Source organism: Amblyomma americanum, chromosome 7 (assembly GCF_052857255.1).
Source record: "Amblyomma americanum isolate KBUSLIRL-KWMA chromosome 7, ASM5285725v1, whole genome shotgun sequence".
NCBI lineage: Eukaryota > Metazoa > Arthropoda > Arachnida > Ixodida > Ixodidae > Amblyomma > Amblyomma americanum.
The window spans coordinates 38002523-38016830 of record NC_135503.1 but is presented as its reverse complement, the minus strand read 5'-3'; the positions used below and the strand labels follow the sequence as shown (position 1 = coordinate 38016830).

Sequence of the window (14308 nt, the reverse complement as noted above, 5' to 3'; positions counted from 1 at the left end):
TTTACTGTTATTTTTAATAAAAACCACTTGCTAGTGAACGCCGGCTAAATTCTCTCTTTTTCATTAAAGAGCTTCTCTCTCTCTCTCTCTCTCGACAGCTGCTCACAACGCTTACTTCAGCTTCCTCTCCTCAAGGAGACGCGCTCTCGAGAACAGCGCAAAGACGAAGAATAGACCGCGTCATTGGCCCCCGTAGAAAATAAGCATTGTACCGATGCTTCAAGAGTGCGCCTGAAAATGAGCCGCCGCTGTGGCTGAGTGGTTATGGCGCTCGGCTGCAGGCCCGAAAGACGCGGGCTCGATCCCGGCCGCGGCGGTAGAATTTCGATGGCGGCGAAATTCTAGAGGCCCGTGTGCTGTGCGATTTCGGTGCACGTTAAAGAACCCCAAGTGGTCGAAATTTCCGGAGCCCTTCACTACGGCGTCTCTCATAGCCTGACTCGCTTTGGGACGTTGAACCCCCATAAACCAAACCAAACCGAAAACAAAATGGCACAGAGACGAGTAGTTCTGGGCACGAAAAAGAAAGGCTGATGACTGAGTGCACACACCTTTAACTCTGATGCCTCGGTAAGGATCTCTCAGTGACGACATCGACAGTTAAGTGCCTGCCAGCAGACCACGCATTTACCGACGACCTAACAAGTGGTCCCGCCAATTTTAATCTCTGAAATTTGGAAGCAAGGAGTCCATTTTCGCGGCTACAATCTCTGAAGTAGTTTAGTATTCAAGGTTAGTATAATTGAATCTCTAGATCTATATCCACACTAGGAATCGATTTGGAACTTTGAAAAAAAAAAATTCTCCGAGGTGGATAGCTTGTCACTGGTAACATATTCGTTACATCGCTTTATCAATGTGGCGTATAAATGTAGTTCGTTTTAAATTCATACCGTGTTAAATAACAATTTGGCTACCGAGGGACATCACTACCGTCTGCGTTGAAATGTAGAAGGTACGTCGTATGTATAAGGTTTAATTTTCGTCAGATTTGTCATTTTAGTCGGAAGGAACGCTCTCCAGCGACCGTCAGGGCGTCCAACTTGGGCTAATCCGACGGGCTCAGCTGGCAGCAGCATCCAGCGGAGCCCTGGACTAGGGGCAGACGACCACTGCCAAGAAGATGGAAGACGCCATCTGATTCTGCGAATCTCGGCAATCTTAGAGCTCAATAAAGGTTTTTCCTCCTCCTCCTCCTATGATCGTCGAAGAGCATTATCTCTGTCAATGCAAGAACAAAGAAGACGTATTATATACCTGCGCCAGCCCAGAGCTGCAAAAAAAAAAAAAGGAAGTGAAGCCTTCATCTTCCAGCGTTTCGCTTCTCGATCGCTTCGCTCTCCAGCTGCCCTCGGTAAGTACTCATCGACTTGCGTTAAGGCACTCTCATGCCCTTTCTGCGTGCACATGAGGCGCAACAGCCCAGCAACTGAACATAAAGCCTGTTCATGTTCTTAACTGCAAAATAAGAAATGAGAGAATGTGTGACAGAAGAATACCGCTACTCCACTACTCTGTGTTATACGCTGCCTTATTAGTGAGATTGATTGGTGGCTTAACTTGATACGGTGAAGGCTTCGAGCATCAAATATTGTTTCTAACTTTTCTTTTCGATTGCCATTAAAGGAAGCAGTATCTCGGGTTTGCCGCGTTAGCATGCGCCAACGTTCTCCGATGTTTGCACGTAATCTTCTTTGCGGAGAGGTAGTAGTAGTAGCGGTTTATTAAAATAATAGTAAAAAGGAAGGAAAAGATTTTTGCTAGCCCCGGCATCTGCCATCGATACTGAAGCACCTGACCTGCGGCAGCGGAAACAAAGGATAGCAGGCATAATGGAGAAATGAAATGAAAGAGGTGAGGGGACACGAAGAGGGGATAGCGGGGACATGTGATATACACAAACTATTTACACAATAAAAAGGACGTGCGGCTTCCTTGACTTCCGCATGTTGAGTCCCAGCTGACCGCAGTCGCTCTTCGCCGGAAGGTAGCTAATCAAGCACGATAACGCGAGCACGTGAGGGAGTTAGAACGAGGCGCATGGAGATTTTGGCTCCTCGTGACATTCCACTTCAACGTACTATAAGGCACACAAGGGCAGCATGTTTGACCGTGGTTATTGTGCAGTCTGTAGCGAAAAGTTAAAAAGAAACGGTTTTTGTTTTCTTCGACTAAATCGTAAAAAAGCTACCTTTCTTGATTTATCGAGTTGCTTGTGCGTTGGGCGGTGCATTTTGGTCTTAGCAGGTGTGAATTCCTTGGAAATCGACCAGCACACATCCATACAACCATGTTCCGTCTGCTGGCCACGTTAGCTGCCGTGCTTCTGTACGTCGCACACACCCAGAGCTCCCCTACTGGAACGTAAGTATAATACAGCTTTCTGCTGAATCCTTCCGAACGTGCAGTAACACGCACACCAGATGTCATCACCAGTGCCCAAAGATTAGCGCCCGAAAACCCGTAGCAGAGCCTTGTGCAAAGCACTTGCTTAGCAACCGAGACGAAAATCACACCTTTGGGCCATATTTTATAACATTTCATATGGTCGTGACGTCAGCCATGACGAAAGCACCTGGAGGAGGGGAAGCAAACGAACAACCGCAAGCGCGGCCCGTCTGGACGTGCGACAGCCACCCCACCAACATCGCATCCAGTCCGGCCGTGCCGTAGGGCACCATGCACAGCCGGTTGGTCGCGCAACCACTCCACTGTTTCTTTCCCGAGAAAGAGGCAGCACTGAGAAAGCTCGTCAGTCGTGTCAAACGCGTTGTTGCGTTTCATCATTTGTCGGCGCCGGTACGGGGTCATCGGCGTGGGGCCTGTTTACGCAAGTAACAGCAGGGTCGTGTTTCTGCCAAGAATAGCGTGTCGTCCTACACGTGGCGTAGGTCACCGGGAGCAGCACCCAATGGAAGAAAGGCAAATGAAAATAAAACCTAATTAAACGTTACAAAATGCCACTCAGGTTCTCTTTCTGCGCAATAGTAGAATAAAACTAATGAGGGAATCATTTGCGATATCTGGATCTGACAGCTTTATAATACGAGTGTACAAAGTTGTATAAACACGAGTAGATCAAAGAATATAAGCAGGAAGTCCAGACTTTTCTTTTTCCTGCAGGACAAACAACTAGTTATGGTGTAGGTATTTAGTTGAGGTGCTTACTAATTGAAATATTTTGGTTGCGTTAGCATTTTTGTCATTCTCAATGATACGTTTCTATCCTTATTCCAAGAATGCAGAAGCTTGGTTCACTTTCATGTAATATGAACTCACTGCTCATACTTTCTCTCAATATTTTCAGTCATTCCGAGCCCTGCGACGCAGATGCGTGCAATAAAACCTGCAACAAGCAGTACGATGGGTGGAACGACAATGATGTTATCGGCAAGTGCGACAACAACAAGTGTCGCTGCTATCATCGCTCACGTGAGTACTGTAAAACGAGTGCGACGTCATCAATTACTTTTTTCACACCCGTTTTACGCAATGTGGCACATGGCATCAGGTTCTCAGTTAGGTAGATTAGTGGACGGCCCTACGGTGGCCGTCCACTGGCTGCGATTATTATATTATTTACACAAGGTATACCGTGTTAATAGAGAGCTGTGAAGTTTAGGACGCCCTGTACAGTACTATGCTCAAGTGCTGGATTCTGTTTGATTTGAAAATTAACTTACGCAGTGAGACATTCGAACTGTTCTGTGAGCTAGGACATTTCTTTCGGCATACTATACATTTTTCTTTTGACCTACAGTATTTAATGAAACTCTTTTATGCGACGCTGGAAGCCATTTTTAAAAAAAAGCATGCGACTTGTCTGCGCGGGTATGTATAAAACAAGTGAACGCTACAGAGTTCAGCTATGTGGAACTGCGTTCGGCACAAAACGAAAATTTCAGTTTCCACATAGGTGTCATCGACGCAGAAATGCTCAAGAAATTATGCAAGCTGCGAAGGGGTTTTGCTGTTGTTTTATTTTGGGAATAAAAAACCAACTGAAAATTCAGCAAGGAAAGCCTAATGATTTGTTCTTCGCGTGTGAAGGCAAAGAGCTCGTGTTGTCAAAACACTGAAAGCTCCGCACGTTAAAAAATGCTAATTTCATAAGGCACTGAGTAAACCATGTTAAATGTGATTGACCGTCCCGATCCACCGCCTATTGCGTTTTTGATTCGTCAGCAGTGATTTTTATGCTTCAGATGAAACATGTCACAAAGCTCTGTATTTTAAGCTTGTTTGTAAAAGATTAAATGCAAGCAGGAGGACTAGAGGACAGACGAAATACACATATACAACGCAGCAGTTTTTTTTGTGTGTGTGCCATATACGGCATTGTAGAGCTGTTTTTGCGGCATTGTTTTAATACATGAGCTATAATATAGCCTCAGCGTGGAACCTCGGTGATCATGAAACAGCAGAATGATATCCCAGGTTGCCTTAAGTAATGCCAGAGTTGTCACAATCGCTGTCAGAGTTGCTCAAATGAAGCTTATACCCGCATCGAGTAATAATCTTGTGCAATGTGTGCGGAAAAGTCATTTTTCATAGGCTGCACGTAAGTTTCGTGTATATGCCGAGTTTTTATATTTTAGAAGAAGTACAAGGCGCTCTCTTCGTGTACCTATAGTACTTATCAAAGAACAAGATTGTTAATCTCAAATTGCCACCTCTGCTGAGAGCTTATGTTCGGTGGGTAAAATAGTGTGCAATGAAATTAAACAAAAAAGATTGGTCGTTCAATCTTAACCATGAAATGACAGGATTCTAAACCATGTTGTGAAGCTTGCACACGCTGCTAGGACGTGTATTTAAAGTGAAGCGTCGCTCACGTGAGCACCCTGAGCTTTTTCTTTTTTTCAGCCCAACCACGAGACATCCAGCTCGCACTCTGGATACACATTTTTCGCTATTCCTTTTCTGCCTTAATTCGCAGGGAAAATATCGTGGCTTTCAAATGCAGCCTTAGCGACGCACGAGGAATGACCCCCCTTGTGTTCTTGTAAACCAGCGCAACGGCTCGAAGCCAAACAGGGAAGGGAAAAAAAACACAGCGTCAGCGCTGTGTTTTGTCCCTTCCCTGTTTCGCTTCGAGCCGTTGCGCTGGTTTAGAAGAACCATGCCTGACCAACTCGCCCATCAGTTCATGTCGGACCCCCCTTGTGTTTCACCGCTTGGGTCAGGGTGTTTTTTCTACACTATAAACATGAGTGTTAACACAGGAGCACAGACTGCTGGGCTAGCTGGAAATATGTTGTTGTATTAAGTGAACTCATCCCGACGAGTACCTTCATCTTGAGGGTGTACGCCTGTTTTCGGTAACCCGCCCTTTTTTTTTTCGCAAAGTCGCAGCCAGCGAGTAATAAAAATAACTGAGGCATTCCATGAAATCGACAGCAGCATTCTTCAGATAATTAGGCATTTATTGCATTAACGGAGGACAATTTCACGTATCTGAGCAGCGCGTGCAGACGACTTCAGCACTTTCCACCGTCTGTACTTATACTTTCATTTTTACCTTACACTGATCACACGTTCTTTTGTGTTCCTATATATTGTTTTTATCCTTTTTATGTGCTTGTCCTTTTGCGCTGATTTCAAGGTGTGCCAAGCGGTAAGACATAGTCACAGGACTTGCGCTCGTTCTGCGGTTTCTGCCTTCGCTTGCGTGGTTTTGAAGAACTAATATCATGTGATGCTCAAGACCAGAATTGTTCAACCCATTTTTCCAGCATTCCTTGTTCGTCTAGAGATATTTCGTCTTGTTTCTCTGTTCCACTCAGTGTGATATGGTGTATTAGGCATTTCAATGCTGATCACGAGGCTGAGGGATCAAATCTATGTCATTGCAGCCGCATTTTGATGGTAGCGGGACGCAAGAGCTTTTGTTAGAACTGAATAACTCTACTACATTAAATGCAGTGGGGTATTACTTTGTGCAGTAGACAGCTTCTTTTTTTCTTAACGGAGCTCTAGTAGAGACACATGTATTTGTCGGGGCTATCATCCGCGCTCGTAAATATGTAGGTATGCGCCTGTATATTTACGAGTGTAGATAATAGCCCCTACGTATGATCCTCGGTTATCGTAGATGCACCCGTAAGGATCACGGACAGTCACTCTAGGTTATCACTGAGAGCTTGTGCCTGTATGGGTGAATTATTATGCTCCCGCTGGAACACCTTTACAGGTATTACAGCGCTGTATGGGTGAGGGCTTCCACTGGAACACATGTATTACAGCGCTATCTAAATAGGCCTTTTCAATCAGAGCTCCCTGCAGGCGTCGCCGTGTTGCTGTCCGGACTGTCGTGTGGCATCCGCACAGTTTCACCTCCGCAGAGAATATGCACAGGTCAATCTGGACATGTGCATCTCTGAACATGGAGAGAAAGACATAAACTGACGCGGAAGACTTGACAAACGAAAGTTAAAGGTGGTTAAAATCTAACCTGTAATCCCAAGCGGGTAATCCATTTCATGGGTTAAAAACGTCCACGTGTTCTGCGGTGTTGATGTACGCGAAAGGTGCACTGATGACGGCTTAGGCTAATTATTGTTCGCATTAAAATTTTATTATTTGGCTTTTTCCGAGTATGTTGAAGTTTTTCCGGCAGCAAAACACACATTTATTGCCGAGAAAATTCTATTTAAATATAAATCTCCCCGCCAGCCGATTCATACTCTTGACGTCCTTACCAGAACAGGACGGGTTGCCACTGGCTTGAAATGAATGTCTGTGTAGCCGTAGCCTCTCTGATCCCCGCCCAAAAGTCGGTGTTGACGAACTCATTGTACCTGCGAAGTCAGCCGGTTATAACAACGCCAGTATTTAGTTTTATTTTTTTGTACCTTATCGACAGAGGCCAACTTAATTTGTCCTCGCTGTCAAAGATTTAAAGAAGCCCAGTCTTTCAGACCGTGCTATCTGTCATAGCCGATGTGACGCTTCGGGGCATTGGACCCCATATGCCGTGCCTTTTGCTTTCTGGAGAGCCCCCGGTATAGGCGATCCCACGGGGACGTAAACCGGAATGTCAATCTCTGATTATTCTATTTCTGTTCGTAACAAGACTCACCTTAGTCGCTCACAGCAGACAACAGCGGCGAAGCGTAACTGCTCATTTTATTTTCCGTGCAGTCTGCGACGAAGAAGGATGCGCAAAAACCTGCCATGAGCATCACGGACAAGAGTTCAACCTGCGGTCCCACTGCAAAGACGGAACTTGCATCTGCGGCTGGGACAAGAGTAAGCGGTCTCCTGATGTCCTTCTACCCTTCCATGAAAAACAAACAAAACGCAAAAGTACAGCTATTTATATTGCACAAGAAGTGACGTTTTCGTGGTAGGTTCGAAGCTGCAGGCTTACAAGCAGCCACGTTTTCTTCGAGTATACAGACCTCCAACGTGTCAACAGCAACACAGTATAGCACGTGTTATCTTGTGATAATCGTGCACCTCCGTTATCGCCGAGGTTACGCGCATGTCTATAACATGTATTAGGATACTGTGCCTTTGGTCAAGCAGTGGAATTGGCCTCTGGTATATGTCCATCTTTACAGACAATCGCAGCGCGAATAGCGGTCGCGTGTCTATCCGTTATACCGGCCACCGACGTTCATGAGGAATGCGTCGCCGCTTATTGTCGTAGGTGATTACGCATTCGCAGTGCGCCATCTTGCATACGCAGCCCAAGAATTGCTGGTTGCGCTGCTGCACGCAGCGTCAGTGGAAAAGTGATTTTCACCCTTTTATTCGCAAGCATCTTCCCTGAGACGATGGACTTGCTCGCGGCTCATCGCCACAGCCTGGCGCGCTCTACTTATGCGCGTAACCTCGCCGCTAACGTATGCGACTGTCACGAGATGGCGCTAAAGGTTATCATCGACCTACAATCGGGCGTTATGTTGTTTAACAATAGTGTAATAGGGGAACAGTATTCCACTCCGTTACCTTAAGGGTAACGGAGTGGATTCCAAGAGAAAGTAAGCGTAGCAGGGGGCGGCAGAAGGCTAGGTGGGCGAATGAGATTAAGAAGTTTGCAGGCAAATGGTGGATGCAGCTGGCAAAGGACAGGGTTAATTGGAGAGACATGGGAGAGGCCTTTGCCCTGCAGTGGGTGTAGTAAGGCTGATGATGATGGTGATGGAACAGTATCAATACAGGGACGTGAAAGACGGCGCGTATAGAAGTACGAATATCTGAGGGTGTGGTTTGGCAAAGAAATAAAATATTTAAGCCTCGTTAAAACATCTCAAGGTCGAAGTAAAGAGGAACGCGGCCATAATGAAGTATTTAGCGATGTGAGGGTGCACTAGATATCGAGCAATATGAAGACTGTGTAAGGGTGTATTGGTTCCGGGTGTGACTTTTGTGAACGCAGTAGTGTGCTTAAAATCAGACGTGATACAAAGCCTATAGAACTTAACCAACGGATGGTGGATCGATTAGCTCCAGGGGCCCATGGAAAGACAACAAGAAAAGCTGTACAGGGGGATCTGGGTTGGTCGTCCTTTGAGGAACGGGAAGCACAATGGAAAATAGCATTTGAGGAAAGCCTGCAAGAAATGGATGAGATGAGGTGGGCAGCCAAAGTCTTCAAGTATTCTTACTTACTTAGAAAGCTTACGACAGGCTACGCGTGCAGCAACAGGGAAAAGGAAGTTATCACGAGTGTCAAAAAGAAAATGCGCGAAACCGAGACGCCTACGTGGGCAGACGCCTACGTGGGCAAAAAATGGGAGCAAAAGAATCAATGCGTGAATACAGAGCTGGTAAGAGCGAAATCCGCAAGTAAACGCTGTATGATAATTCAAGAGAGTGCCCTTCTATTTGAGGCTAGATTCGGTTGCCTTGGGACCAGGCTGTATAGAAGCAAGTATGAACGGGGAGGTTATATATTTGTGTAGCATGCGGGAGCAGAGCAGAAAACCGTAAGCATGTTCAAATAGGCTGTAAATCTATGCATCCAGATATTAAAGAGGACATGTTTTGGATTTTAGGGATAGTGAAAGCAAAATGAGCACATCTGTAGAGACGAGCAAAAGACCACCGTACTGGTGGCTTGAAAGCAGAATAGAGAAATTCGCCGAAATGTAAGTAATATGCTTAGAACATGAGATATAGCCTCGAACAGGAGAAATTCATAAACAGATCAGGATACATAGTAAATAGAAAGGAGAGGGGGGAGTGTACAAATCAAAGAAACCAATTAAACACTTTAATTTACTGGGCAAGGTGGCGCTCACCACCGCCCCTGTACAAAGAGGATTCAATAGTTATCTACCACGCGCTTTTGTACTCCTGTCAACACCTCAGATGTCGTTGCATACCACTACATAATGCACAGTCGCAGCCGCACGAAATGAAATTAAGCGAAACGGGAAACAGGACCGTTGTCTTGCCTGAAATAACTTTGAAGAGTAAAAAAACACCGCACCTTCTTCGTTGTTTACATTCAGTGGGACAGTGCGGACTTCGCTGGACTTAGAACGCAGTGTTCTGTCAGAAATATCGCTGCTGTATTCGGATACAACTCAAGAAGGCAGCGGCTTTTCCCCGTCAAAGGACCCCCTTCCAGTCAGTGGCGTCGGCTGATTCTCGAGACCCTGCTAGCGTGACAAAGCAGGGAGCGGCGCCACATGCAGAGAGGGCTCTATCCCCGACAATGTATAGGGAAGTGATTATCCCCTTTCATCCAACACTCCCTGCTTTGTCACACTAGCAGGGCCATGAGAATCGGCCGACGCCATTGGCTGGAAGGGGGTCCTTTGACGGGGAAAAGCCGCTGCGTTCTTGAGTTGTATCCGACTATAGTTAGTATACGAAGTGACCTGCCGTCCTCGCCTCGTCACTGCGGTTATAGAAATGCTCCGCTTAATTTTTTTGAATTTATCCCTGCGCACTCGCCATCCTAGGCGGACAGTAGACTCGTTAAATTAGAAACAAGCAAACCGAACCGGTGTAAAATGAGCGATGCATAGAAATTGTATACTGAACAAAGACTGCTAGCACAATTTGTATTTTTCGCTCTCAAGAACACTCCCCTCTTCGACAGGAGGTGGACTTACTGGCATGAAACGCAACGATGCAAGCATAGTTTTGCTTTGCAGAGCTTTAGCCTCCAGAGGTGCGACGAGGCGACATTATGGGCCAAACGAAGAGTATTCGCCTGCAACACTACAGTCCCGCAAGTCACCATCAGACGGAGGTTCTGATGCAACTCGCCGCCTAAAGTGGCGGAATGAACTCGTCCACACCGGCGGTTTCTGCTCTGGTGGTTTCTTTAGTGCTCTTACTACATGATTGTGCAGTTGTAGATTACAGGAGGGGTGGTACACGCATGCAAGGCTCTCCTACCTAGACAAGCAGCTTCCACGCAAGAGCAGTCATACCCACCAATTCTTGACAAAAGCATTTTTTGAACGGGAACCAGTTTATGAACGCAATTTTTTCGTATATTTTAAGAGCTCACTAGAACAATAAATACATACGCAGGTCTCCTGTCGGCAGGCTTGCATTTTTTTTTGCTTTTCACGTTTTTGCTGTCACCACTGGTTTTCTATTGAGTCTTAACTGCTCGATTTGAGTGATGGAAACACTTTAAAAGAAAGAATTTTGCTTCACCTTCAATATTTACATAACAATACCTTACAATATTTCCGTATTCAAAATTTTTGCCCAAGAATGTTGGAGATGTTTTGTACATTGCCTCCCAAAACGAGTTTTTTTTTTCTTTTTGCTCACGTGTCCTTCAAAACTGATTTCGATAAAGACTCTAGTAAAGAAAGACAACTGCGAAACTAAAGTAAAATAAAGATTTTTCATTACCTTCAATATTTCATAACAATACCGAACAATAATTCAATATTCAAAATTTTTGTCCAAGAATGTTGGACATGTTCGTACTTACCCTCCCAAAACGAGTTTTTTTTTTTTTTTGCTCACGTGTTCTTCAAATTTGAACTCGATAAAGACTCTAGTACAGAAAGACAACGGCGAAATTAAACTGTTTTAGTTTTTTTAAAGACGTTTAGTGCTGAGTGTCACAAAAGAAATCGTATTCTATTCAAAGCGCGAAGCAAACCAAGTGAGTTACTGCAGGAGAAATCTTTTTTGGTCAGGTGAAAAACGACTCATAAGTCAGTGACTAACCTTCGCTTGTCTGTTTTCTTTCTCGATATAGCAGCGCTAATATAATACTGCTCTTTACCTTTACGCATCTGCCCTGTTTAGAATGTGTGATAGAGGAATGTGAAGCTGCTTGCGCCAAGATCTACGCCGGAAAGCCCAACATTGAATCAGAATGCAAGGACGAATCCTGCTACTGCAAATGGCACGGAGGTAACGATTTCTTCTTATCGCAAATAAATTTCTTGTTGGCTGCCGCGCTTAGTATAAAGAAGATTTATTACAGCCTGAAGTCATAAGCCGTTTAAGTTATAGTACAAGGCACCCACGTGGTTATGAAAAGGTTATGAAAAGGACTGCCAGTCGTATACCATCTGGGCCTGTTTTTTTTTTGTTGTTGTTGTTGGCGGCAACGTCACCCAGTTAGGAATATGCTTTCTAAGTTATGTAATAACTAGTCACCAACAATTGATTCTCTTTTCATGTCTCAGCACTCGAAAAACTTAGAAATGGAAAGTTTCTCAACAAACATCTGTTCCTGTAATTTCTTCGCAGTGGTTTTGACGCGGAAGATCTTTTTTAGTGCTACAGAAGCAATGCGCAAATTCTGGAGCACCTTGGAGCCCAGAAGTTTCCGAGCTTGGCACCACTTACTGATTGGTCTTTATATTATTTGCCCGTCCAAAATAGCGCAGCCACAACCCCTCTCAGCACGCACGGAGCCAGAAATCATAATGGTCTTGCAGCGCCTCGCGTATATACTATGGAAGAAACCGCTCAGGATAAAGCACACCTTTTGAACGCAGCGCTAAGCGGGGCATGCTCCTAGACTTCCTAAATTGAAAATCTAAATGGCAAACACTTTAAGATGAAGCGTTCATTCTCGATAAATAAACAGTCAGTTTAAAAATAAAAATATCTCTCTTCCCATGCTTCTCATGTTACGAACAAAGAAACGGGAGAAGCTGCTAAGAAGCGCGTCGACCAGCTGCGACATCATTCACGAACCTGATAGCGTGTATGTTTGCTTGGTAATTAGCTCGCGCTTTGGTCGCAACAAATAATTGACACAACGTGGATCGGCAAACGTGACCCGTTGAAAACGCAGCACAGCTTTTACACCAGTGGTGCACCCATCAGGGACGGATGTTGCCAAAGGCTAAAAAAAATGTTGATGGTGAGCAAATGAAGTGTACATTGGACTGACATTGAGTGGCGAAAGTTAGTTCACAGGTACTGGTCTAATGTTCAAGGCGTGCACCGCCGGCCCTGCAGCGAGACGGCCTCTTCTAGTTCGGAGCGATCCAAACTCTTGCCTTTTTGCACTTCTTTGTACTATGTAGTGCAAATAAGTAGCACATAAACATAATTTTGTTCATCTTCGAGATTCTTTCGTCACTAGCTAGATACTTACCCGACGTTCACTCTTCTGGTGCGTAAATTTATGCTCTCTTGTCATTAAGTTTTCACCCCCTTTATTATTTTTTTTGGTCAGCGTCGAGTCTGACGAAAGGGGTGCAGAGATGAACACTTACTGTCATCTTCTAGTTGACAGCGCACTGGTCGAGCCCGCTCACTAGTGACACACCAGCATCATATTGAAATTGACCCAAGTATGTCTGTCACTTCTCATCGGAACTTAACGGTTGTTAACTAGGCATCTTTTCCTGTATCATCTAGTAAACGTGCAGCTGCATGCAGCGAGTGTGTGTATGATTCACGCAGGCACTCTGCACGGTTCCAATGTGCACCGACATTTAGCACACACGGGACAGTTCTTTGGAACAGTGTACTGGTAATCTAGAGTCAAGCGCAATGTTTTTTTTAATGTTTGAATCTCCCGCCTCTCGGTTCCAGTGGTGCCCGCTACCGGCTCAGCGCCCAACGCGACTGACGGGAAGAATGACGAAAACAATTTCCGCCTCCAAGGCAGCGCCACATTCAGCCTCTGGAAACCGGCATGACGAGACCGCGTTTGAAGAATTTGTCGCAAGTTGCATGCGTGCTTCGCTTGCTGTGTAAATGTGCAGAAAATAAAAAAGAAACAAGAGAAACGGAGACGTCCTTTATTCAAGATTTAAAAAAAATGGACGTTGCGTGGCATGCGGTTATTTCGAGCGCCCCCAAGCTCGAGGCACTTGTTATTCCAGGTACTTGTAAGGAGGGAGGGGACGGGGGGGGGGGGGGGGATTTTTCACTAGGTAAGTGAGTCCATTTCATGCATACAGCAAAAAGAAGGAAAGGTATTCTATTTTTACTTTTTCATACACCGTTGCGCTTTAAGTTCTTGAAAAATAACTTATTTCCTAGAACACAGAAAAATGGAGCTGATAGGTTGTCGAGGGGCTAGAAAAACTGCTGCTTGAATAGTTCATGTGCTTTTTTGGTTGATGTAACAACTTTAATTTCCACCAGAAAAGACGTTTCTCCCCGCCCCCTGCACGCAAGCGTGGGAGACGGGGAGTAGCGCGTCCGCGGTTAGAGGCTCGTTGGCAGTCCTTGACTGGAAGCGGCCTCTTCCGTCAGATGGTGTTGCGCTGGAGGTTAGGGTCCGGGCTTCTTAGCAGGGTCTCCCAGGCTTCTCTACTATCAATATTTTTGCCCGCCCTGGGAGAATTTGGGCACTCCCAAATTATGTGGTCGAGGGTCCCTCTCGCCCCACAGTGTGTGCATCGATCATGCGACCTCAGCTCTGGGTACACGTGGTAAGCCCATACCTGGTTCACAAATGTATTAGTCTGCAGCCTCCTCCACGCAACAGCTTCTCTATTATTTAATTTTGGCTCTGGTGGGGGTACCTGCCTACGTCCCAATTTGTAATTTTCAACAATTTCCCTGTAATTTTGCAGACGCTCCTCTTAACCCAGCTCTCGGGAGGGGGGGGGGGGGGGGGGGGCGGACGGCTCTACGGCTACCCGGAAATAGAGAACTCGGGCTAGCTCGTGAGCCGCCTCGTTACCGGGGAAGGCGGCGTGTGCGGGTGTCCAAATTAAATTAATTTTCCTATCCAGCGGTTGTTGGCTAAGGATCTTGGCCGCTTCGGTGAGGTCCTGCCTCTTCCAAAATTGTGAATGGCAGTTTTAGTGTCGCTTACTACGAATTTTGCTTTAGTTCCTGCGCAGGCGAGCGCTATAGAAACTTCCTCCGCAGTCTCTATGTTGCGCCCCCGGATGGC

At 45.7% G+C, this 14308-nt stretch overlaps 1 protein-coding gene across 1 annotated transcript; it reads left to right on the top strand.

Moving 5' to 3' along the window:
• Window positions 1-2249: 2249 nt before the first annotated feature.
• Window positions 2250-13169, top strand: LOC144097056 (uncharacterized). The gene is made up of 5 exons (XM_077629841.1): window positions 2250-2364; window positions 3308-3432; window positions 7144-7251; window positions 11239-11346; window positions 12991-13169. Exons 1-5 carry the CDS (start codon window positions 2291-2293, stop codon window positions 13095-13097), a joined length of 522 nt encoding a protein of 173 aa, XP_077485967.1. The 5' UTR covers window positions 2250-2290; the 3' UTR covers window positions 13098-13169.
• Window positions 13170-14308: the final 1139 nt, after the last annotated feature.

Excerpts from the sequence above, each read along its gene's own strand:
- LOC144097056 (XM_077629841.1), top strand. The coding sequence starts at position 2,291 with ATGTTCCGTCTGCTGGCCACGTTAGCTGCCGTGCTTCTGTACGTCGCA. Across the intron at positions 3,433-7,143 it reads TCGCTGCTATCATCGCTCAC|TCTGCGACGAAGAAGGATGC; the intron begins GTGAGTACTGTA and ends TTTTCCGTGCAG. Across the intron at positions 7,252-11,238 it reads CATCTGCGGCTGGGACAAGA|AATGTGTGATAGAGGAATGT; the intron begins GTAAGCGGTCTC and ends TGCCCTGTTTAG.